The 26,625-nt window shown below is 45.7% G+C and overlaps 1 protein-coding gene and 1 non-coding gene across 2 annotated transcripts; both read right to left on the bottom strand.

Annotated features, from left to right (window-relative positions):
* Positions 1-1,102: 1,102 nt before the first annotated feature.
* LOC129470754 (large ribosomal subunit protein eL29-like) lies at positions 1,103-1,608 on the bottom strand. Its single transcript, XM_055258893.2, has one exon. It carries the CDS (start codon positions 1,597-1,599, stop codon positions 1,138-1,140), a length of 462 nt encoding a protein of 153 aa, XP_055114868.1. The 5' UTR covers positions 1,600-1,608; the 3' UTR covers positions 1,103-1,137.
* Positions 1,609-4,429: 2,821 nt separating this feature from the next.
* On the bottom strand, positions 4,430-4,535 carry LOC129470789 (U6 spliceosomal RNA). The gene has a single exon (XR_008653319.1). It is a non-coding gene; the product is annotated as a U6 spliceosomal RNA (small nuclear RNA).
* Positions 4,536-26,625: the final 22,090 nt, after the last annotated feature.

Raw genomic sequence — 26,625 nt, 5'->3', positions numbered from 1 at the left:
CACAGACTCTGATCTTACCTAACTTCCACAGTCTACTCTCAAATACTGGTGAGAGTAGAATTTATATTAAAAGTTTTGCTCGGCATGGTGGCTCATGCCTGTAATTCCAGCACTTTGTTTTATTTATTTATTTTGAGACAGAGTCTCGCTCTGTCCCAGGCTAGAGTGCAGTGGCACCATCATGGCTCACTGCAACCTCAACCTCCTGGGCTCAAGCAATCCTCCTCCCTCAGACTCCTGAGTAGCTGGGACTACAGGCGTGTGCCACCATGCCCAGCTAATTTTTGTAATTTTTGTAGAGGTGGAGTTCATGTTGCTCAGGCTGGTCTCAAACTCCTGGGCTTAAGGGATCCAACCACCTTGGCCTCCCAAAGTGGTGGGATTACGGATATGAACCACCACACCCAGCCATTCTTAGCACTTTGGGAGGCTGAGGCAGGAGGATCCCCCGAGGCCAGGAGTTCAAGATCAGCTTGGGCAACATAGTGAGAACCCCCATCTCTACAAAAAATTTAAAAATTAGCTGGGCATGTAGCTCATGTCTGTAGTCCCAGCTATTTAGGAGGCTGAGGCCGGAGAATTGATTGAGTCCAAGAGTTTGAGGCTGCAGTGAGCTATGATGTCACCACTGCACTCCAGCCTGGGTAGTAGAGTGAGATCCTGTCTCAAAAAAAAAAAATTTTTTTTTAAAGACATACAGGTCCAATAGTGATTGATTATCCTTATCATTGAGCACATGCAGAAATTCCTAAAATAGTCCAAGTCTATCCCCATGGACTTGGACTTGATGGGACTTCACATGTAACAAGAATCGATTGGGGTCACGCTGTCAGCCACTTGGAAATTTGGATGTAAGTGCAGTATTCACTCACTCATATTTCTTATAGAGTTTTAGAGTTGGAAGGGGCTTAAGAGATAATATAATCAAACCCACACATTAGATTCTATTATTATTTAAAGTGGCTTGACTTCTAAATCTCATTCTATGAAATTCCCTCTGACCCAACTTATTCTTCTTTTTCTTTTCTTTTTATTTTTCCTGCCTCAGGTTTATTTGAGGACCCCAGCCCCATGCAGATGGCAGCCCGGGGGGTATCGCACCAGTCCTTCTGTCCTCACATTGGCCGACAGAGGTATCTACTCTGAAGCCTTTGTAGGGGCCTGGGCACCTTTGGGAGCCTGAGCTGGAACTGAAGCTGGAGCTGCAGCCTGGGCCTTGGTTTGATCCTTGGCCTTTGGCCAGCATAGCCTGAGCCTCTTGGCAATGAGGGCACGAGCCCGCTTCCCAAGCTTGGGGTGGGCAATGTAGGCAATGTGATCGAGCTTGAAGCTGACATCCTTTGGGATCTTGGGCTTAACCTCCTTGGGCTTTACGAGGGCCTTGATAGCCTCAGCACGTGCACTCATGGCCTTGTCACTGTTGGCCTGCCTCTTCTTTAGGCCCCTCTTGTTTTGCTTCTTGGCAAAGCACATGTTCCTCAGGAACTTGGGGTCCATCCCCTTAAGAGATTCATATCTTTGTGATCGGGGTTTCTTGATACCATTTCTGTGCCTTTTTCGGGACTGGTTGTGTGTGCTGTGGTTCTTGGACTTGGCCATGTCTGCACCTTAAGCTGTGGCTCCCAAAGCACCTAGAACCGGAAATATTCTTCTTTTTCTCTACCACTGAACATTTCATGGTGTCTCTAAGTCATTCGTCTACGCTCTTCTCTCCAATTATCAGCACTCTTTTCACTTCACTCATATTTCCTCCTGGCCTAGATCTCATGTTCAGCCATTTTGAAATGTGCTCATAAATGCCAAGGATTTCTTCCCTTCACTGGCTTTCTACTGTCCGTGTTTTCCCAGCCCCAGCTGGCTCCTATTGCCCTGTTTCTCCCCTCCCACACGGCAGGGTATTGCTGGAGAAAGTCCCAAGGTCACGCTGGTTTGACCCAGTATAGATTCACAATTCCAAACCTCACCTGGCCTTCACCTGGGCTTTTTTTTTTTTTTTTAGGCGGAGTTTCCCTCTTGTTGCCCAGGCTGAAGTGCAATGGTGTGATCTCAGCTCACTGCAACTGGCTCACTGCAACCTCCGCCTCCCAGGTTCAAGTGATTCTCCTGCCTCAGCCTCCCGAGTACCTGGTATTACAGGCGCCCACCACCACGCCTGGCTAATTTTTTGTATTTTTGGTAGAGAAGGGGGTTTCACCATGCTGGCCAGGCTGGTTTCGAACTTCTGACCTCAGGTGATATACCCGCCTCGGCCTCCCAAAATGCTGGGATTACAGGCATGAGCCACCGCGCCTGGCCTGGGCTCTTTTTGACGATGGCTTTCTATACAGTGTTGCCTAAGACTTCTCAACTCCCTCAAGCCCCAAATCCACCCCTGCCACGCTTATTATAAGACCTCATTTTCTACTTATAGGGAAGATGGAGGTCATTCAAGACCCCACCACCACCCCTGCCATCACCTTTATCTTAGAATTAGTCCATATCTTTACCTTCTGTCTCTAGGAACATCTCTTCCCCTGCAGAAAGCACATGCCTCATCTCATCCCCTCCACTGATGACTCCTCTTATCCCTCATGTCCTTACCCTTTTTCTTTCTCCTAACTTCTTACCCTCTTCCCACAAACATGCTCAATTCTAAATCAACCTAAAAATAGAAAATCTTTTCCCGGCTGGGCACAGTGGCTCACACATGTAATCCTAGCACTTTGGGAGGCTGAGGCAGGTGAATTGCTTGAGTACAGGAGTTCCAGACGAGCCAAGGCAACATGGTGAAATCCCATCTCTATAAGAAATACGAAAATTAGCTGGGCGTGGTGGTGGGCACCTGTAGTCCTAGCTACTCAGGAGTCTGAGGTGGGAGGATCACCTGAGCCCGGGAGGTTGAGGCTGCAGTGAGCTGTGATTGTGCCACTGCACTCCAGCCTGGGTGACAGAGTGAGACCCTGTCTCATAAAAAAATAAAATAAAATAAAAATACAGAAATCTTTTCCGTATCTGCTTCTCCCTCAATGTGCTACCCCTTCTCTTTTTCCTGATACAACCCCAGAGTTTAGGGAAGAGTAATCTGTACTTAAAGCTCTCCCCCAACCTCCACTTCCAACTTATTTCCTCAACCACTGACCATTTGCTTCTATCCTCATGGTGTTATTCATTTATGTATTCGCTCACTCAACAGATAGTTGTCAAGAACCCTCTGTATCACAGTAATTGTCAAAACTTCATTCTCAGAGAGTTTACCAGTTACCTCCTGATCCCATAGTTCTCAAACTTTGCTGTGCATTGGAATCACTTGGTGTTTTTTTAAAATACTGATGCCTGAGTCTCACCCTGAGATATTCTGAATTAATTGGCCTGGGTGTGACCTGGGCTTCAGGATTTTTTTTTTTTTTTTTGACAGAGTCCAGCTCTTTTGCCCAGGCTGGAGTGCAGTGGCGTGATCTTGGCTCACTGTAACCTCTGCCTCATGAGTTCAAGTGATTCTCCTGCCTCAGCCTCCCTAGTAGCTGGGATTACAGGTGCATGCCACCACGCCTGGTTAATTTTTGTATTTTTAGTAGAGATGGTTTTTCACCATGTTGGCCAGGCTGGTCTCGATCTCCTGACCTCAGGTGATCTGCCTGCCTCAGCCTCCCAAAATGCTGGAATTACAGGCGTGAGCCACCAGGCCCAGCCTGTCCTAATCTCCTAATGCAGGGTTTTTCAACCTCAGCGCAATTGCTGTTTGGGGCCAGGATTATTCTTCGTTGTTGGGGGTTTTCCTATGCATTGCAGAGTGTTTAGCAGCACCTGTGTCCTCTAATTTCTAGATGATAGAAGCACACACATTTCCCTTCACAGTCATCACAAGCCAAAAATGTCTCCAGACATGGCCAGATGTCCCCTGGAAGTGGCAAAATAGGCCCTGGTTGAGAAGCACTGCCCTCGTGTCTTCAGTTCTCCTCCTCCTTGATCTGTAACATTGTGAAACCCCTCTTTCAGAAGTCTCTCGTTATTAAAAAAATTTTTTTATAGAGATGAGGTCTTGCTATATTGCCCAGGCTGGTCTTGAACCTCAGCCTCCCAAAGTGCTGGGAGTACAGGCTTGAGCCACTGTGCCTGGACTTTTTTTAAAAATATGGAACATTTCAGGCCGGGCACGGTGGCTCACGCCTGTAATCCCAGCACTTTGGGAGGCCGAGGCGGGCAGATCACAAGGTCAGGAGATCAAGACCATCCTGGCTAACACGGTGAAACCCCGTCTCTACTAAAAAAAATACAAAAAATTAGCTGGGTGTGGTGGCAGGCGCCTGTAGTCCCAGCTACTCGGGAGGCTGAGGCAGGAAAATGGCGTGAACCCGGGAGGCAGAGCTTGCAGTGAGCAGAGATAGCACCACTGCACTCCGGCCTGGGCAAAAGAGCAAGATTCTGTCTCAAAAAAAAAAAAAAAAAAGGAAAAAATATGGAACATTTCACGAATTTGCACATCATCCTTGCACAGGGGACATGCTAATCTTCCTGTATGGTTCCAATTTTAGTAAATGTGCTGCTGAAGCAAGCACTCTCCTTTCCTTTGGCTTTCACAGCACTGTTCTCTGTGACTCAGTATGGAAGGACATAGTGATATTCAAAAGATGTTTGTAGAATGGATCTAGAAGTGCTCATGTGTATTTGGCTCACCTCTGATTGGCCACTTATCTGTAAGGGAGACTGGAAATGTAATCTTTATTGTGGGTTTAGCATGAGTTTAGCTAAAGACCAGGGTTCTAGTCCTACAGTACTTCCAGGTCATACTTTTAACTTGTTTTCTCCTTCCCACTGCCTGGAAGTACAGTTACAGTAGTGTTAAGCCATCTTGGACAATGTGAGCAAAGGCATGACCCTGGGCTTGGTGGGGCAAAAAGATAGGAGGAACCTGAGTCTCTGATGTCCCAGAGCCACCACACCAACCCTAGACTGCTTACTCTTGAATTATGTGAAAAAGAGAAAAAAGGCCAGGCGCGGTGGCTCATGCCTGTAATCCCAGCATGTTGGGAGCCCGAGGCAGGTGGATCACGAGGTCAGGAGTTCAAGACCAGCCTGGCCAAGATGGTGAAACCCCGTCTCTACTAAAAATACAAAAATTAGCCAGGTGTGGTGGCGGGCACCTGTAATCCTAGCTACTCGGGAGGCTGAGGCAGAGAATTGCTTGAACCCGGGAGGCAGAGGTTGCAGTGAGCCGAGATCGCGCCACTGCACTCCAGCCTGGGCGACAGAGTGAGACTTCATCTCAAAAAAAAGAGAGAGAGAGAGAGAAAATACCCTCTGTCTGGTTTAAGCTTACCATTAATTGGGTATCATGACTGCATTAACTGAACCTACATCCTAGTAAGTAGACCCAATCAGGTTCAACTTTCACTTTCAGCAGCTCTCAGATCTATATGTCCACTGAAACACTCCCAAGATCCAATCCCACATTTCAGCTACCTTCTGGACTCTCCAGCTGAATGTCCAACTAGAATCTTAAAACCTAGGATGTACATTTAAAACCAAAGTTGGCCGGGCGCGGTGGCTCATGCCTGTAATCTCAGCACTTTGGAAGGCTGAGGTGGGTGGATCACCTGAGATCAAGACCAACCTGGCCAACATGGTGAAACCCCGTCTTTACTAAAAATACAAAAATTAGCCAGGCGTGGTGGTGGGTCCCTGTAATCCCAGCTACTCGGGAAGCTGAGGCAGGAGAATCGCTTGAATCTGGGAGGAGGAGGTTGCAGTGAACCGAGATGGCGTCACTGCACTCCAGCCTGTGCGACAGAGCGAGACTCTGTCTCAAAAAAATAAATAAATAAATAAAAAAGGGCAACCCATTTTCCAAGTCACCTAGGCTCCAAATCTGTGATGCCTCCCCTCTTATGACCTCTACATCCAATAAATAGCCCCCCAACAACCTTAGTCCCCTGCACTCTCTGCATGCCCCATATACTTCAACCAAATCAGACCACTTGCTTATCCCCATTCCTGAATATACCATTCTGCTTCTAGAACTATTGCAGATTCTGTACTTAACTCTACTGAAAGTCCATACCCAGTAGGCCCTTCTCTTTAAAGCCATGTCTGAGTCATCCCTCAGAAGTCCATCTCAAAGCCTTGTATGAGGTAGGTATGCAAATGTTTTTCAGATTGAAGAAATAAAGTGGTTTGCCCCAAGCCACGTGGCTAGTTACAAATGTTCTGCCATATGATGGAGTCTGCACATTCAGATGATAGACACTATATTTCCTCCTTTCTTTATTGGGCTTACAATGTCATAAGGATATGGACTTCTTAGGAAAAGGTAGTGATTTGAGGAATTCTAAACTACAATTTAAATAACTGTCTTGCTATTTTGAGCCTTTGGCATACCATACACTATAATTTTGTCCCTGTGTCTGTGTAACACAAGATAACCGATATAAGCATTTTATATATGTTCATGGGTTGGATGTGAATCTTTATCCAAACATGCTGTAGCCTGCCTGATTCCTAATGGGCCAGGAAAGCATTTAGAATACGAAGATATATTTCCAATTGTGCTTGCTCAGATCAAATTGAGAATCATTGTGGGATCCCTGGGTGAATTTGAAACAAATCAGAGGGTACCACAGCCAATATTTGAGCCAGGTAGCTGGCTCTTACAATGAAATGTCTTAGCCAACATTGTTTATGTGCTCATGATTTTTTTAAAAAGATGTGTGGAGCCATAGGAGAAAGAAAGCGAAGCAGTATTTATTGAGTACCTACTTAGGCAAGTGACTAGATACTTTGACCATTATTACCATGAACCTAGAAAGTAGACAGGGACTACAAGAAGATACAGGGAGGTGGGGAGACAGGCAGCAAGGCCATTTGGCCAGACCTCAAATGATGGGGCCTCAATTTTGGTTGCTTTTCAGAGGCAAATTTGAGCAGGGCTGGTTTAAGCCTTGAACTATATCCTTCAGTTCTTTCTAAGAGCCATATTGCCCTCAGTTGCCAAGGCCTGATCTAGTCTTTCACAGTACCTGTAAATGCCAGCTGGGTTTGTGATCAAGAAACTGTTACCTTGGCCACTTAGGAGACAGCGCTCAGTTATTATAATTTCTGCTTATGATAACTTTCTTCCTCCGGAACACAGAGAAATATGCTCTTTGGGTGTCATTCAGCTATTTCTATAAATATAAAAGAAAAACTGATTAATTACACATACTCTTGTATATTATAAATTGCATATATAATGATATCTATTTTAATGTATTGGTTTATTATAGCTTGAAATTCCTGATTTATTTCTTAAATTCTTTATAATTTTCTACATTTCCCCTTTATTAGCTTTAAACATAATTTACATAAAACAGAACAATTTCACATTCAATTATGTTCTTATATACTTACGCTAGCATTTTTGGGTTTTGTTTCAGTTCTGTAATAATATTATTCAGGTAAGTTTGATTTGTTTTTGGTTTTTTTTTTTTTGCTTTTTTTTGTTGTTTTGTTTTTTGTTGCTGTTGTTGTTGTTGCAGTTGTTGTTGTTTTTTGAGATGGAGTCTTGCTCTGTCGCCCAGGCTGGAGTGCAGTGGCACGATCTCACCTCACTGCAAGCTCCGCCTCCTGGGTCCACACCATTCTTTTGCCTCAGCCTCCCGAGTAGCTGGGACTACAGGCGCCCGCCACCACTCCCTGCTAATTTTTTGTATTTTTAGTAGAGACAGGGTTTCACTGTGTTAGCCAGGATGGTCTCGATCTCCTGACCTCGTGATCTGCCCGCCTTGGCCTCTTAAAGAGCTGGGATTGCAGGCGTGAGCCACCTTGCCCGGCCTAAGTTTTGTTTTGTTTTTTGAGACAGGGACCCACTCTGTCACCCAGGCTGGAGTGCAGCGGCACGATCACAGCTCACTGCAGCCTTGGACTCCTGGGCTCAAGCAATCCTCCCACCTCGGTCTCCCAAAGCACTGGGATCACAAGCAAAAAGCACCACACTCAGCCCCAGGATTTTTGAAACTGGAATTGAGGGAAGAAACCAGGCCTTCTTTGATAGTGAAGCTAGACCCATGAGACATGAGAGATACCAAAAGCCATGATCCCCTTTCTGGGGAAAAAGCTGTACTAAAAGAATAAAGCCAACATGTGGGGAGGGGGACAAACAAAACCAGGAGAAAATATCCTGGAGACATTTTAGTCCTTATTCCAGTTATCCCTTATTCTAGATGCCCTAGGATCCTACCACTACATTCCCCTTTTTGCCCAAGCTGAGTCAAGCCATCTTTATATAACTAGTAACTGGCAGAGCAAAGAGGCCTGGATGGGTAAGTCTGACTCCTGAGCCCATGCTGTTTTCGCTGCAGGAGACCAAGTTTCATCTAACCACTCAGATCTTGTCCCTGACAACATGGGAATGAACAGCACAAAGGTACCAAACCCAGCCCTTCATCTTCACATGACTCATACCCACTTCAGCCTCAATCTTCCACAGCATGTGGGAAGCTGCTGTTCTTACTGGTGTTGTGCATTTCAAGATGACACGTGCACCTAGGGGCATGGATTCGGAAGGAAATACTACACTCCCAGCTGTGTGTCTACACTGAACTTAGATGGGGTATGGTGAATAATCAGCCCCACAAAGCCACACCCAGGCAAGTTTGTACATACTTGGAAGAGTGAGAGAACGTGGAAAATCTGAATTAAGGCAGAGGTAACAGGCCTCTACATGGTTATATGCTTTGCTGCTCCCAATATACTTTCCCACGTTATCTTGTTTTGAATCTTATGGCAATCCTGGAGGGACAAAGAGCAGGTATAGTATCAACTACATTTTACAGAAAAGAAAACTATGAAAAAAACAGTTGCCACAGTGCCGGGGCAGAGCAGATGCTCAGTCAACTCTTTTCTCCATTCCATGCGGTTTGGATGCTCAGTGACCATACGATGCATGAACAAATGTGGCTCAGTGGCATGAAGCGACTCATCCAATGTGACACAGATAATAAGGGGGCAGAGGAGGCACTTAAACTTGGATTATCTCGCCCTGGGCCACACTACACAAAGCTACATCCCAAACTGTGAGCATTTCTACCCGCTTCTTGAATTCATGCACTGCAAGTTCAGAGACCTTAATTCCCCACTGCATGAAAGAGGCATTTCTCATGCCTGCCAGCCCTGCAGAAAATTCTTCAAATAAATGCTTGCTGGCCCTAGAAATTATTAGATCTTCTAGCATTGAAAGATATTGATTCTCAAGCAAGCTGTATCAGAAACCAATGGCTCGAGCACAAAAACGCTCAAGAAAAAAAAAAAGAATACCACAGGAGCTAGCAAATAATTTATGAACCAGACACGCGGCCCAGTCTCCTTTTGCTGCTCCCAGTGGCATTTGAAGCTAATTTGAGGAGGCAGCAGGACATTCCATTGCCTGAAACCCATGGAGGGGAAAACCCTGCCCTTCTATTAGTAGGCAATCCCAGCAGTAGAAAAACATGATTTCTCCTGATGAGCACATGAAGATGATTCAGGCCTGTCATTGCTTTATTCCCTTCCCACCAGAAGAATATCAGTTCCGATATCACATGCAGAAATTAGATCAAAATGTAAACGGGGGCAGAGGCAGTGCTGTCACTTGGGGAATCTCCCTCAGCCGAAGTTGCAGAAGCTCTTCCTGCACCCACGGGGAGACATCTGTCATTGACTTTCCTGGCACCTGACAGATGCTCCTGTTCCCTGGGCAGGCAGAATCAGCTGGGTGTGAATATCTAACTCAAATCTGTCTTGGACCATCTGAGTTCCTGGCTAGATTCCAATCAGACCCAATCCTGAGGAAATAAATAGAATAATCCTCATGGGGAGATAATTTCCTCCTTTGGACAGACTCTTCCAGGTCAATCAAGACCAGCCTGGGATCCCTGTCAGCTTTGGGAAAACTGAGAACTCAAATGTATCCCAGATCACAGGGTGGCTGGAGGTATTTGGTCATACAAGCAAGCAAGCAAGCAAATGAGAAAAGCAACTGAGCACCCAGTATGTGCTAGGAGCTGTGGAAGATTCAACAGTGGCAAAAAGCCTTCTTCTTCTTCTTTTTTTTTTTTTTTTTTGAGACAGGGGTCTTGCTCCGTTGCCTAGGCTGGAGTGCAGTGGCACAATCATGGCTCACTGCAACCTCCCAGAAAAGTATTTTTTCTTTTTTGAGACAGTCTTACATTGCCACCCAAGTTGGAGTGCAGTGGTGGTTGGAGTGCACTGCAACCTTTGCCTCCTGGGCTCAAGCAGTCCTCCCACCTGAGCCTCTGGAGTACCTGAGACTACAGACTACAGGTGTGCGCCACCACACCTAATTTTTTTTTTTTTTTAATAGAGACAGGGTCTCACTATTTTGCCCAGGCTGGTCTCGAACTCCTGGACTCAAGTGATCCACCTGCCTTGGCCTCCCAAAGTGCTGGGATTACAGGTGTGCACCACTGTGCCTGGCTGGGAAAAGCCTTCTTTTTATAATCTATAGAGGAGGTAAATCACATAATGGCAATTAATTCATTTAATAGACATTCTTAGAACATCCACCAAGAACAAGTACCAGGAAAGATGAGAACATGCTGGAAAGGATTTTTTTTTATCTTTTGTAGAGACAAAGTCTCACTATGTTGCCTAGGCTAGTCTCAAACTTCTGGGCTTAAGCAATCCTCCAGCCTTGGCCTCCTCAAGTGCTGGCATTACAGGCTTGAGCCACCATGCCCGGCCAGGAAAGGATTTTCAAGCAGGGCTTCTTAGGACAGCTAAACTTTGGTTGATCACTCAAACCTCAAGTGAAGAGACTGGATTTTAAATCATGTCAGTCCCCCTACGTTGGTAAGCAGTCTCCAGATAATTTATTGATACTTGCCAAAATCATCAAGAGACGAACTTAGAAATCAGAAGGCCAAGTTGACCATTTATAATGAGGGCAAAGCTTTCCAGTGCTAGCAGGATTCCAGCCTAAAATTACACAGGCTCGGCCGGGCGCGGTGGCTCACGCCTGTAATCCCAGCACTTTGGGAGGCTGAGGCGGGCAGATTACGAGTTCAGGAGATCAAGACCATCCTGGCTAACACGGTGAAACCCCATCTCTACTAAAGATACAAAAAATTAGCCGGGTATGGTGGTGGATGCCTGTAGTCCCAGCTACTCAGGAGGCTGAGGCAGGAGAATGGCGTGAACCCGGGAGGCAGAGCTTATAGTGAGCCGAGATCACACCACTGCACAGAGCGAGACTCCATCTAAAAAAAAAAAAAATTACACAGGCTCTAGGACCACGTGTCCGTGTCATAGGGCACTATTTTAAAAGGAAAGACTTTTGTAGAACATTAGGAAAGGAGCCATTTGTAACCCTCTTGTAAAAGACTAGGACAAATGAAAATTAATTGCAAGCCCTTAAGGGTAACCGAAACCCTTACAATACAATAATACACCTTGGTGCATAAAATCATAATGGCATTCCAAAGAGGCCTGAGCACAGATATCAGCACAGCTTCTCCTGCACACTGGGACATCCAACGGGGGCAATTGTTCCCATGTCTTCTCATCAGTCACTCATTAACATCCACTTGTCTGGCCAAATCACTCAGGAGATGCCTGACTCCTACTAACTCAGAAAAACCTGGAACATGTGGCAAGCTCTGCAGGCAAAAGATATTTATTGGGCCGGGCATGGTGGCTCACGCCTGTAATCCCTGCACTTTAGGAGGCCGAGGTGGGCGGATCACTTGAGGTCAGGAGTTGGAGACCAGCCTGGCCAATATGGTGAAACCTCTGTCTCCACTAAAAATACAAAAATTAGCTGGGCATGGTGGCACATGCCTGTAGTCCCAGCTACTCAGGAGGCTGAGGCAAGAGAATCGCTTGAACCCGGGAAGCAGAGATTGCAGTGAGCTGAGATGGTGCCACTGCACTCCAGCCGGGGTGTCACAGCAAGACTCCATCAAAAAAAAGAAGAAGAAGGAGAAGGAGAAGAAGAAGAAGTTGTTTATTGATTGCAGGGAAGTAATATGTTTGGTGAGTGAAAGGGGCAGTACTCAGTCCTTATTCTGATTTCCAGTTCAAATCTGAGAAGATTACAGGGCTAGAAAAAATGTATCTGTCTTCAGAAATTCTGGAAAAATTGCAAGAAGGCAACATTTTGAAAAAGCTTTTTGAGCCAAGAACAAACTTGAGTCAACATGCCTTTTTCTAGCCTTTTCTCTCTCTCTCTTTTTTTTTTTTTTTTTTGAGATGGAGTTTTGCTGTTGTTGCCCAGGCTGGAGTACAGTGGTGGGATCTCAGCTGACTGCAATCTCTGCCTCCCGGGTTCAAGCAATTCTTCTGCCTCAGCCTCCAGAGTAGCTGGGATTATAGGTGCCGCCACCATGCCTGGCTAATTTTTTGTATTTTTAGTAGAGACGGGGTTTCATCATGTTGACCAGGCTGGTCTCGAACTCCAGACCTCAGGTGATCCACCCACCTCGGCCTCCCAAAGTGTTGGGATTACAGGTGTAAGCGACGGCACCCCGCCCCAGCACCTGGCGCTTTCTCAAGTAATCCCCTGCTGAGGCTGGCTGCTTCCTTTACTGCTGAAAGGATTTGCCTGACCTAACTTCTTTGAGCCTCAATTGTGTTACCTGCACAGTAAGATAATAGGTAGTGCTTACCTCACATGCTGCCTGAGGATTAGATGTGTTAACGCTGGTGAAGTGATTGGACAGAACTTGGCACATAACACTCAGCCAGTGTTAGAGATGACACCGCCATCACCATCATTATTTCTGGTATTTCCAACTGTCCTTGTCTCCCTCACAACCAGTTCTTCGCCAATCCTTTTCTTTCTCAGTCACTATTTATTAGTCATTTGGAAATATTTTCCATGGCTCCTGTTTTTGTCCTCTGCACATATTTTTCCATATATTAATCATATGTTATTTCCAAATATTACTTTAATAGCAAGAGCCTAACAAGGTCATTTTCACAACCCCCTTATCTTGTGTTAGTGATCAGCGAACTGAATGTCACACAGGCTAGAGGTAATTATGACTTTATTTACAAAACAGCTGACATTGAAGAGCTGTATTTGAAAGACCAAAGTAACCAACCATCTTGGGTTGCCTAGGACTGACTGGGTTCCCAGGACACAGGATCTTTAGTGCCCAAATCAGGGAAGTCTTGTGCAACTGGGATAAGTTGGTCACCATATGCAGAAGAGCATAATGTAGGCTCTGGAAACTGGATTCAAGTTCTTTTTTTTTTTTTTGGAACGTGGTGTCTGAAGGAGGCAGAGCTGTGGAGGAGCCCAATGTCTGAGCTCTGCCCCCACCCCACTTAGTCCTGCCTTCCTGGATTCAAATTCTGACTCTGCTGTTTCCTAACTGTGTAACCTTGGACAAATTACTTAACTTCTCTGAGCCTCAGTTTTCTCATCTGTAAAATGGAGATAATACAAGGACCTACACAGGATTGTTGTGAGAATTAAATGAGTTAATAAATGTAAACACAGCTCAAGATATTGTCTGGGACATAGTATCTACATGACATATGCCACCCACTATTACTGATTCAAAGTTGTGTAATATCAAAGCACAATCTGAATGTACAATAAAATCCCTGTTATTAGCTGGGTGAAGTGGCCCACACCAATAATCCCAGCTACTCTGGAGGCTGAGGTGGGAGGATTGCTTCAGGCCAAGAGTTCAAGCCTGCAGTGAGTTGTGATCATGCTACTGCACTCCAGCTTGGGTTACAGAGTGAGACCCTGTCTCTCTCTCTCTCTCTCTTTTTTTTTTTTTTTTTGGAGACAGAATTTCACTTTTGTTGCCCAGGCTGGAGTGCAATGGTGTGGTCTCTGCTCATTGCAAATTCCGCCTCCTAGGTTCAAGCGATTCTCCTGCCTCAGCCTCCTGAGTAGTTGGGATTACGGGCGTCCGCCACCATGCCCAGCTAATTTTTGTATTTTTAGTAGAGACAGGGTTTCACCATGTTGGTTAGGCTGGCCTCAAACTCCTGACCTCAGGTGATCCACCTACCTCGTCCTCCCAAAGTGTTGGGATTACAGGTGTGAGCCACCGCAACCGGCTGAAACCCTGTCTCTTAAAAAAAAAAAATAAAATCTCTGTTGACCAGACACATTCTAAAGTGTATCTTTTTTTTTTTTTTTTTTTTTTTTTGAGGTGGAGTCTTGCTCTGATGCCCAGGCTGGAGTGCAGTGGCACGATCTCTGCTCACTGCAAGCTCTGCCTCTTGGGTTCATGCCATTCTCCTGCCTTAGCCTCCCGAATAGCTGGAACTACAGGCGCCTGCCACCACGCCTGGCTAATTTTTTTGTATTTTTAACCAAAAATATATATATATATTTTATTTTAGTACGCCCCTTTTAACTGGAAGTACAAAAGCAGAACAAGCCAATAGTTTGTTCTACCCAAATGTAAAGTCCAGGCTTAGTCTTAGGTGTTGCTATGGTTTTAGCCCAAATCACTTACATACATTTGCTGTCGTGTATATCATTGCTGATGCTGAACATAATCACTCAGAAGCAAACCCCTTGATACTGAATCAAAAAGTATCCATCCCATCATCTTTACTACACTCTTCTAGCATCATGGGCCAGGACAATGTAGAAAGATTTACAATAGGCCGGGCATGGTGGCTTACGCCTGTAATCCCAGCACTTTAGGAGGCCAAGGCAGGCAGATCACCTGAGGTTGGGAGTTCGAGACCAGCCTAACCAACATGGAGAAACCCCATCTCTACTAAAAATACAAAAAAATTAGCCGGGTGTGGTGGCGCATGTCTGTAATCTCAGCTACTTGGGAGGGTGAGGCAGGAGAATCGCTTGAACCCAGGAGGCAGAGGTTGTGGTGAGCCGAGATCGCGCTATTGCACTCCAGCCTGGGCAACAAGAGTGAAACTCCATCTCAAAAAAAAAAAAAAAAAGAAAAAATTTACAGTAGGCCAGGCCAGGTGGCTCACATCTATAATCCCACCACTTTGGTCACTTGAGGCCAGGAGCTTGAGAACAACAATTTGGGTGACAAAGTTAAACCTCATCTTTACGTTTATTGTGGCACTTTTCACAATAGCAAAGACTTGGAACCAAGCCAAATGTCCAACAATGACAGACTGGATTAAGAAAATTTGGCACATATACACCATGGAATACTATACAGCCATAAAAATGATGAGTTCATGTCCTTTGTAGGGACATGGATGAAGCTGGAAACCATCATTCTCAGCAAACTATCGCAAGGACAGAAAACCAAACACCACATGTTCTCACTCACAGGTGGGAATTGAACAATGAGAACACATGGACACAGGAAGGGGAACATCACATACCGGGGCCTGTTGTGGGGTTGGGGGAGTGGGGAGGGATAGCATTAGGAGATACACCTAATGTTAAATGATGAGTTAATGGGTGCAGCACACCAACATGGCACATGTATACATATATAACTAACCTGCACATTGTGCACATGTACCCTAAATCTTAAAGTATAATAAAAAAAAAAACCCTCATCTTTACAAAAAAAAAAAAAATCTAATTAGCCAGATATGTAGTCCCAGCTACTCAGGAGGCTGAGCTGAGAGGATCACTTGAGCTTGGGAGGTCGAAGCTGCATGCAGTAAGCCCTGATTGCACCACTGCACTCCAGCCTGGGTGACAGCAAGATGCTGTCTCAAAAAAATAAAAAATAAAAATAAATAAAAATTTACAAGAAGCATTCTAAAAAAAGAGGATTTTTTTTTTTTTTTTTTTGATGGAGTTTTGCTCATGTTGCCCAGGCTGGAGTGCAATGGCATCCTTTCGGCTCACTGCAACCTCTGCCTCCTGAGTTCAAGAAATTCTCCTGCCTCAGCCTCCCAACTAGCTGCGATTTACAGGTGCCTGCCACCACACCCAGCTTATTTTTGTATTTTTAGTAGAGATGGGGTTTTGTCATGTTGGCCAGGCTGGTCTCGAACTCCTGACCTCAGGTGATCCACCTGCCTCAGTGTCCCAAAGTGTTGGGTATTATGGGCGTGAGCCACCGGGCTTGGTCTAAAAAAAGAGATTTTTGTTAGCCCTCCTTTAACCAGAAAAATCCATTATCTGGAACTTCGCCCATTCCCAAACATATATAAGCTTTTTTTAAAAAAATTTTAGCCAAAGAAACCCTAAATCCATGCTGTAGTATAGAAAATGATTCTGGATTGGGCCGGGTGCGGTGGCTCACGCTTGTAATCCCAGCACTTCGGGAGGCCGAGGCAGGCGGATCACGAAGTCAGGAGATCAAGACCACAGTGAAACCCCGTCTCTACTAAAAATACAAAAAAATTAGCCGGGTATGGTGGCAGGCACCTGTAGTCCCAGCTACTCGGAGAGGCTGAGGCAGGAGAATGGCGTGAACCCGGGAGGCAGAGCTTGCAGTGAGCCGAGATTGCGCCACTGCACTCCAGCCTGGGCGACAGAGCGAGACTCCATCTCAAAAAAAAAAAAAAAAAAGATTCTGGATTAATGGGAATAGCTCTACCACAACCCCAATCTATCTGTGCATCAGCATTTTCTTCCTTTTTTCTAAAGAGGATATTCTTTTTAATCTGGACACATCTGTCTGTGACAAACATGGTCCCTGAACAGGACCATGCATTCAACAAACACTGAGAATATTTTATGTTTCAGGCACTCTTCTTGCAGGCACTGATGATAAGCACTGGAAAACAAGACAGAAATATCTCTGCTCTCATAGAGCTTCCAATCTGGCCACAAATCAATAAGTAAACAGGATGGTGTTTGATAGTATGGGGCAGAAAGGTGTGATACCTTTCCTCACCTTCTATCATAAGGGCCATGGCTGACACTCAAAACAAAAGACAGATTAACAAGAGAAAAGGATAACAAATGAATTTAATCAAAGTTTTACATGATACGGTTGCCTTCAGAAATAATGACCCATAGACCCAGGGAAAACTATGTTGACACTTAGATTCTATGAAGAATGGATAGCCATGTAGAAGTGATTGCACAAAAGGATAAGATCTAGCCAGGAGTAGTAGCTCATGTCTGTAATTCCAGTATTTTGGGAGGCTGAGGCAGGGGGATTGCTTAAGCCCAGGAATTCAAGACCAGCCTGGGCAACATAGTGAGACTCTTGTCTCTACAAAAAAAAAAAAAAAAATTAATTAGCTAGGCATGGTGGTGTGTGCCTGTAGTCCCAACTACTCAGGGGGCTTAGGTGGGAGGATTGTGTAAGTCCGGGAAGTTGAGGCTGTAGCGAGCCATGATCGTGTCACTGCACTCTAACCTGGGCAATAAAGTGAGACACTTTCTCAAAACAGAAAGAAAGAAAGAAAAGAGTATGATCTAATGGCAATAGACTGAGGGAGAAAACCCAGCAAGATCCATCCATTCAGATTCTTCCTGGCCTCTCTGTGTAGCATTTTTTCCCCCTTCCCTCCCCAGTTTGTATGAGGCAGGACCCCTCTGGAATGAGGGTTTTCCAGGGAGAAGGAAGAGAGTGACCTTTCTAAGTTTTATGTCTTACTTTGGGAGAGAGGGGTTCTGGCTTCTTTTTTTCTTTTTTTTTTTTTTTTTGAGACAGAGTCTCGCTCTGTCGCCCAGGCTGCAGTGCAGTGGCGCAATCTCGGCTCACTGCAAGCTCCGCCTCCCGGGTTCACGCCATTCTCCTGCCTCAGCCTCTCCGAGTAGCTGGGACTACCGGCGCCCGCCACCACGCCCGGCTACTTTTTTTGTATTTTTAGTAAAGACGGGGTTTCACCGTGGTCTCGATCTCCTGACCTCGTGATCCACCCGCCTCGGCCTCCCAAAGTGCTGGGATTACAAGCGTGAGCCACCGCGCCTGGCCGGTTCTGGCTTCTATGTGCTGCCTTCGGGAAGAGAAATTCTCCACTTCAGGGGAGAAAAAGGGGTGGAAGACAGAAGGGCAGGAGAAAGTCGGACAGACTTTGCCTCTGAGGCCTTCCAGTCTCCTTTAATTCAAAGCACTCAGCATGCCAAAGTGCCATATTTTGGGGGTATCACTTTCTGAGCCCTGACAATAGCAATAATGGTTATGGCCATTCATTCATTCATTCATCCAACATTCATTCAAATAAGCTGTAGTGAGCATCAACAACGGGCCAGGCACTGTGCTAGATATTGGAGACACATCAATGAGCAAAGCCTGACAGAGATCCCTGCTCACTGGACCTTATGTTCCAGCTCCTAGAGATGACAGTTGTTGTGGAGTTGGAGGTGGGAATCCTATTTTAGAAGGAGTGGGCAGGGGGTGCTTCTTTGAGAAAGGAACTTTAGCTGAAGGGGGAGCCTCTCCAAGAGCCTGGTAAGGAGAACAGCAGGTACAAAGGCCCTGAGGCAGGAAGGCAGCTTCCAGGAATAGAAAGGAGGCTAGTGGGCGGAGTGCAGTGGCTCACACCTATAATCCCAGCACTTTGGGAGGCCGAGGTGGGCAGATCACTTGAGGTCAGGAGTTTGAGACCAGCCTGGCCAACAGGTGAAACCCTGTCTCTTCTAAAAATACAAAAATTAGCCGGGTGTGGTGGTGCATGCCTATAATCCCGGCTACTCAGGAGGCTGAGGCAGGAGAATCGCTTGAACCTAGGAGATGGAGATTGCAGTGAGCCAAGATCACGCCACTGCACTCTAGCCTGGGTGACAGAGCGAGACTCCATCTCAAAAAAAAAAAAAAAAAAAAAAAAGAGGCTAGTGAAGCTGAAGCAAAGCTTCGTGGAACTCATACTTTGTGAAAAAATTCTCAGGTCCCCCAAATTTTTGTTTTTTTTTTTTGAGATGGAGTCTCTCTCTGTCGTCCAGGATGGAGTGCAGTGACGTGATCTTGACTCACTGCAACCTCTGCCTCCCAGTTCAAGTGATTCTCCTGCCTCAGCCTCCCCAGTAGCTGGGACTACAGGCACCCACCACCACACCCGGCTAAGTTTTGTATTTTTAGTAGAGACGGGGTTTCATCATATTGGCCAGGCTGGTCTTGAACTCCTGACCTTGTGATCTGCCCACGTCGGCCTCCCAAAGTGCTGGGATTACAGGCATGAGCCACCGCTCCTGCCCCAGGTCCCCACACTTTCAAACTGTAGTTGGACAGGAGGATCTGGGGCACTGGGGAGGAGGAAAGCTTTCACTTCCTTCTACTTACCTAGTTCCTGTGCCCGGGACAGGACCCTGAAAGGAACAGAACAGTTCTCTAATCCCAAACTCCCAGGGAAGTGAGAGTGCTGGTAAGGAGACACTGGTGTGCTACTCCCTGCCATGTTGGGAGCCAGTCATCCCTCTCCAAACTACAGAGGCTTCCTCTGCTGGGTGCATTACCTTTCCCTTTCTGGAGAGAGTAGAGGCACCCAGCCACGTGCTGTAATAGGTATACTAAATTTTTCCAGCATCCGAACACCGCCTCTCACTTCCCTGCTTTGTTAGAGCTCTGATTTTTTTTCTGCCCCCAGGTGCGGAACAATGTGCGATAAGCTGGGTTTTGATCTGCTTTCGTTAGGTCTGTTTGTTTTCTCCACTTAGAGAATTCCTCCCACCCCCTAAGCAGCCTAGACAAATCCATTTCAGTCTTGTGTATTTTCCACCTCTGGGTGTGAGGGCCAACAACTGGCAAAGGCATCTCCACAGGGCGGCCAGCAGCCACCCTGCAAAGGTGTAACATAATGCTTTTGGGGGTAATTTACACTGAAAGGACATGTTGAAAGTTATTCTTAATTTGCAGCTTGCTGGCATTTCACACAATGGTAAAACTCAGTGGTACTCCCAGAAAGGGGCCCCTCTAGGCCAGGTCACTGATACCTTTTGTATCTCTCTCTCTCTCACACACACACACACACACACACACACACACACAACTGTTAATTGCCACCTTTCCATTTGCTTTAGAGGGAAAAGGGAGTTCAGAGCCACACCCCAGAGCTGGCAGGCAGAACAGGGTGGGTCAGGGCCTTCTCTTCAACATTCACTTATGTAAGAATGACCCACCCTCCCTCGCCCTAGGGCTCAGCACTTCCTCTGCTTCCCAGCCACTTCTGGGAAGGCTCTCCCTTCCCCAAGGGTGCTGAGAAACTGGCTTCTTAAAGTGCAAGAGAATGTAGGAGAAGCCCCATCTTAAATTAGGTTGGACAGCTGCCTTCTTAGAATAGCAGGTTTTCAGAAGCTAATGGGGTTAATATCTTCTGTTTCCTGAACAGCTTCGAGAGAGGCTTCTACATAGAGATAGAGGACCCCAGTAGAGCAGGATCCCAATGCCTAGTCCTGGGAAGAGACATTGGGTTCCCCAAAAGATGGTTTAGAGAGGCTTCCCCCCGTCCTGTAATCAGCCAGCCCTGCTCCCTGACTTTGATGGGTGCTATTGATTGATACTGACTGTTCCCTAGTCTTTTGTAAAGGGCAAGCCCCCCTCTTACCCTACATGTTTTCACCCTTTGTGCCCTACTGGATAGAAATTTTGAAGCCACACTAGTACAAATAATAATAGCAATAGCTTGGAAGCTGATTAAGACCATCTGCCATCCACATTCTCAACCCCAAAGTATTTTATATTTATAGAATGCTTCATAATTTATACATCCTTTTCCCCCTAAGTTATTGATTTAATTTCATGATGAACCCATGAGATAATAGTTCAGGGCTAGTAGCCCCATTTTACTACAGAAATAAATGTAGTAAAATAAATGGAATGTTCCAGAAATAAACAACTCATAATTTTTAAATTACATCCTGTTCTGAATAGCATGATGAACTCTCACACCTTCTCGCTGTGTCCTGCCTGAGACTTAAGTCACCCCTTTGTCCAGTGTATCCATGCTGTACACTGGACAATGTACAGAGGAAACTGATTCTCAGAGAGGTTAAGTAACTTGTCCAAAGTCATCAAGCTAATACAGGAAGTGGTGAAATAGGGAACCGGATCCAAGCTTCTCAATTCCTAGTTCAAAAGGCTGAACCCTGTGTCGCCTCTGCTCCGTGTAACCTCAGCTGCTCCTCCACCCACATCTCTGTAGTTGGCAAACGGAGACCACATGTGCTTAGATTGTCTGGGGGAAGAGGGAGAACTGACTTTCCCTTGGGAGGTGGTGGAGCATGCTGTCAGTGACAGCCTCATTAGGATGATTAAATCGTCCTGTGCTGGTGACAGATTGTAAGACTGGAGGCAGGTGGACAATGAACTGAGTGAGCCTCTGGGATGGCTCAACCCACATGAACCATATACCATCAGGAGCTGGCAGAGCCCACTGCTCCTCAGCATCTCTGGGGACAAGACAGTCTGGGGCTCTGATGAGCTAGATGTTATGTCCTGCCATTTGCATCTAAAATTCCTCATTTCCTGGCGTGGATTGATGGAAGGGGCATAAAGGGGTGGTATAATGGGTTTGGCACGCTCAGTTCCTTTCCGAACCCCATTTAGGGCAGCCTCAGGGAGGAAGTTCCCCAAAGGTTAAATGACTTTAGGTGACAGCAGGTATACAATTGGACAACTTGGCTAAGAAGTGTTGGAGGCCTGTGAAGGGGCAATTCGGCAGAATCCATCAGGCATTCAAACAAATGAATTTATTCTACAAACATATTCTCTCATGGGCCAAATAAAGTGTTCATGAAGTCATTCACTACAGCATTTGTCCAGGTATTGAACAAATGCCTAAGAAGCATTGAAGAAAGCACAGAGGACATAACAAAGTAGCTGCCCTCATGGGCTTTCATTTAGGAGAGGGATCATTTATTCATTCATCCATTTTTTTTTTTCTAGAGATAGGGTCCCTGTTGCCCAAGCTGGAGTGCAGTTGCACAATCATAGCTCACTGCAGCCTCAAACTCCTGAGTTCAAGCGATCCTCCCATCTCAGCCTCCAAAGTAGCTGGGACTACAGGAGTATGGCAGCATACTCAGCTAACTATTTTTTTTTAATTTTGTGTAGAGATGAGCCTCACTTTGTTGCCCAGGCTGGTCTCAAACTCCTAGGCTCAAGCAATTCTCCCACTTCAGCCTCCCAAAGTGCCCAGAGGTTTTGAGCTACAGCACTCTGTCTCAATAAATCTTTACTGAGCCCCTACTATGTACCAGGCTTTGTTCTAGGATAGGGTTGTCGGATAAAATACAGGTCTCTGTTAAATTTGGATTTCAGATAAACAGCAACATTTTGTTTAGTATTACTATTCCTCAAATATCCTACCCTTTTAGATCGTAAGTATGAAACGTGTTTACACTAAGGAATTACAGTAGTCCCCTGTTATCGTGGGGGGATACTTTCCAAGACCCCAAGTAAATGCCTGAAACTGCAGATAGTAGCAAATCCTCTATATACTATGCTTTTTTCCCCATACATACCTATGATAAAATTTAATTTCTAAATTAGGTACAGTAAGAGAGATTAGCAACAACAATAATAAAATAGAATAATTATGACAATATGCCAGCATCACTACTCTTGCACTTTGGGGTCATTTATTAAGTAAAATAAGGGTTATTTGAACACAAGCACTGCAATACTGAAATAGTCAATCTGATAACCTAGACAGCTACAAAATGACAAACAGGCAAAGAGCATATACAGCATGGATTCGTTGGACAAAGGGGTGACTTAAGTCCCAGGCAGGCCACAGTGGGAAGGTGTGAGATTTCATCACACTAGTCAGAACAGCATGTAATTTAAAAATTACGAGTTGTTTATTTCTGGAATTTTCCATTTAATGTTTTCAGACTGCAGTTGACCGTGGGTAACTGAAATCCCAGAAAGTGAAACTATGGATAAGGGGGTTCTACTGTGTTCCTTGTTATCTGCATTTCATATTCAAAATTGAAATTTCAAATTAAAAAATCGAATCTCAAATTCAAAACTGGGCAGCTTGTATTTTAATTTGCTCAATCTGGCAAGCCTATTCTAAGAGCACTGTTTATAGAAGGAAAGGTTAGGGAATAACCTAAGTGTCCATCAATAGGGGACCTGTGAAGTGAATTATGGTAAATCCAAACAACGGGAAACTGTTACCAAAGAAATAATGAGATAGATTTATATGATGACTTGGAATTCTTTCCAAAATGCATAGTTAGGTGAAAAGAGGAAGGTTCAAAATAGTGTACAACTTATCCCACCATCTGGTAAAGAACAATAAATATGGAGATATGTACATATATTTCATCAAAGCATAGACTTTCTGCAAGATGCTCAGAGATGGGTAGCAGTGCTTGCTTCTGCAGAAAGGGAACAAGAAAACTAGGGAATAGGCCGGGCGTGGTGGCTCACACCTGCAATCCTAGCACTTTGGGAGGCCGAGGCAGGCAGATCACCTGAGGTCAGGAGTTTGAGATCAGCCTGACCAACATGGAGAAACCCCATCTCTACTAAAAATACAAAATTAGCTGGGCATGGTGGCGTATGCCTGTAATCCTAGCTACTCAGGAGGCTGAGGCAGGAGAATCGCTTAAACCCAGCAGGCAGAGGCTACAGTGAGCCAAGATTGCATCATTGCACTCCAGCCTGGGCAACAAGAGCAAAACTCCGTCTCAAAAATAAATAAATAAATAAATAAATAAATAAATAAAAATAAAAATAAAGAAAAAGAAAACTAGGGAATAATAAGGAAGCATTAACCTACACCCAGGCTGGAGTGCAATGGCGCAATCTCGGCTCACTGCAGCCTCAACCTCTGGGTTCAGGTGATCCTCCCACCTCAGCTTCCCAAGTAGGGACTACTCGTGCGCACCCCCATGCCCAGCTAATTTTTGTATTTTTTGTAGAGTAGGGGGTTTTCCATGTTGCTCAGGCTGGCTTTCTGTACCGTTTGAATTTTGAAATATATCTATACTTAGCTGATTTTTTTTCTTTTCTTTTTTTTTTGAGACAGGGACTCTGTTGCCCAGGCTGGAGTGCAGTAGTACGATCTCAGCTCACTGCAACTTTCGCCTCCCAGGTTAAAGTGATCCTCTCACCTCAGCCTCCTGAGTAGCTGGGACTACAGGCGCACACCACCACACCTGGCTAATTTTTGTATCTTTTTGGTAGAGATGGGGTTTCACCATCTTGGACAGGCTGGTCTCGAACTCCTGAGCTCAAGTGATCTGCCCGCTGTTAGGTCTATGACTACGCCAATTGTCATGCTGAGGTCCGAGGGAAGTGGGTGGATGAGCAGAAAGAATACTCAGGAGGCTGTAGGCAGGTGAAAGATTATTTTATTCAGCAGCAACTTTCATTAACAACTTTCTCACACTATCCTCCCTGTCTCGGCTGCTTAGTACAACGGCTGTCACACGCAGCTGCACAGCTGGCTCTCCCTTGCCTTCCGGTTCAGAGGCTTAACTCTTTCTCTTTCTGGGCACGAGCAAGCTGAGCTGTGTCCTGGCTCCCTCCTGTCCATCTCGCAGATGCACTGTCTCTCTCTGGGTGTGAGCATCTGTACAGTGTCAGCAGGGCAATTATACCTTTATAGACAATAGTGGCGTAGGGTCAAGGGATGGCTTTCCCATGTTATGGCTATATGGCTGTGATAATATATGGAGTTGTATGCCTGCGAGTTATGCAGGATGTAAACATCCTACCTTGGCCTATCCTTGACCAGTGCACAGCCATGTTCTTCATACCCTTCTTGGCCTCCCATAGTGCTGGGATTATAAGCATGAGCCACTGAGCCTGGCAGTAACTGATTTTTTTTAAGCAAACTTTTTATCTGTATGTGTTTTCAGATATCTTGGCTGGTGGGCCTGTAAGACACTTGGACAGAGTTGCCATAGCCTCCTTAAGGATTTTGGGATGGCCCCAGAAAGAACAGAATGAACTTGGCGAATCACCTAGGTTCAACATAAAGAACTGGGAACGGGGACCACGGCACACACTCAGGGCTGGTTACAGAATTTTCAGGGGCCAGTATAAACTGTATGACTCCGGCCAGGCGTGGCGGCTCATGCCTGTAATCCCAGCACTTTGCCAGGCTGAGGTGGGTGGATCACTTGAGGTCAGGAGTTTGAGACCAGCCCAGGCAACATGGTGAAACCCCGTCTCTACTAAAAATACAAAAATTAGCCAGGCGTGGTGGCAGGTGCCTGTAATCCCAGCTACTCGGGAAGCTGAGGCTGGAGAATCACTTGAACCCAGGAGGCAGAAGTTGCAGTGAGCTGAGATCGCGCCATTGCACTCCAGCCTGGGTGACGAGCAAAACTCCGTCTCAAAAAAAAAAAAAAAAAAAAAAATAGGATGACTCCCTGTTTCTAAATTATTAAGAAGTTTAAATGGTGACAGCAGAGCATTAAATCAAGCAGGGGGTCCTTCTAAACATGGGGCCCTGCTTAACTGCACAGGTCACACATCAATGGTGCTGGCCTTGCACACACACAGTGGCCAGTCATTCAGAAAGGGGCAGTTTTGCCGTAAGACATCCCAGTCCTGCAAAGCTGAGAAAAACCCACAGCTGCTGCTAGGTTTCCTTTCACAAGCACACCTGGGAACCTAATTCTTCACAGAGCCATTTTCCACATGCACCACCACTCTGGTTATGAGTTCAGAAGAGAAACCAAAGCAATAAAATAAACATAAATCAAAGCCAACCGTGTTAATAAAATGGATCCAAAGGGTCAGTGTGGCAGAAAGGACATTAGATTTCAGACAGCTTTAGTATCTTCCTGGACAAATTACATGAACTGCTGTCAGAGGTACCCCCAAAGTTCATGCAAAATATGCCTCCTGGCTCATTTAACTCCCATTTCTCCGACAGTAAATTATTAATGGAACAAGCTCGAGCTGGCAGAGCTGTTATCTCAACATAGGCCTGATGTCCACACAGAAAATTGCTCAATAATTTGTACTGGTGACCCAGCACTAAATTCATTCCCTGAGCACTGGCACCAGGGCACCAGACTGCAGGGGGAAAAGATCCCCAAGACAGCATCCTGCTTCTGTTTGGAGTGGAGTGTAAAGTCCCCATCGAGGGGCCAAAGGTGACCCTGCAGCCTCAGAGCAGCAGCCCATAACCCAGGTGTTGGTGACTTCATAAGGCCAAGGACACAAGAGGGGCCCATAGAAGCCTCTGGCAGGTGAGAAGGAGAGACAGGGAAAAGAAAGAAAAAGACTTGATGAGAGGACAGCGCAAGATGAAGAGAGGAGGGGATGGAACAAGAAAGAAGAAAACTTCTCTCGTTGGGGAGGAATATATGGCTTGGGGCAAAATATATGGTTCTAAAGAGCAGCTTCCACCTCTTCAATGCACCCATCTCAGCTTCTGGAAGTCTTCCCAGGCCTTGAGTTTCAGCTCCAATGACACCTCCTCCAGGAGGTGGAGGGTAGCTTCCCCTGATTGCCCCAGAACAATGTTGCTACACAAATAAATGATAATACAGTAGCTAACATTGGTGGAGAGTTTCTATTTGCCACCTACACCCTCTCATTTAGTACCCCCCAGCCCTTCCATGGGTATTATTACTGCCCTAATTTTGCTAATGAAGAAACCGAGGTACTGAGAGATTTAGTAACTTGCCCAAGGACATACAGGTGGTAAGTGCTACAGCTGGAACCAGACAAACTGACTCCAAAGTCCTTACTTGTAACCACTTGGCTCTACATTTCCTTCTACCTCATTGTGGCTCAGAGGATTGCCTGAGCCCAAGAGCTCAAGACCAGCCCGGACAACATAGTGAGACCCCATCTCTACAAAAATTTCTGCCTGTAGTATAGACAGTAGTGTCCA

The sequence above is a fragment of the Symphalangus syndactylus genome, chromosome 20, assembly GCF_028878055.3.
Source record: "Symphalangus syndactylus isolate Jambi chromosome 20, NHGRI_mSymSyn1-v2.1_pri, whole genome shotgun sequence".
NCBI classification, from domain to species: domain Eukaryota; kingdom Metazoa; phylum Chordata; class Mammalia; order Primates; family Hylobatidae; genus Symphalangus; species Symphalangus syndactylus.
This window is presented reverse-complemented; position numbering and strand designations above follow the sequence as displayed.

Bases quoted from the DNA above. Each gene is read 5' to 3' on its own strand.
- LOC129470754 (XM_055258893.2), bottom strand. From the start codon at position 1,599: ATGGCCAAGTCCAAGAACCACAGCACACACAACCAGTCCCGAAAAAGG.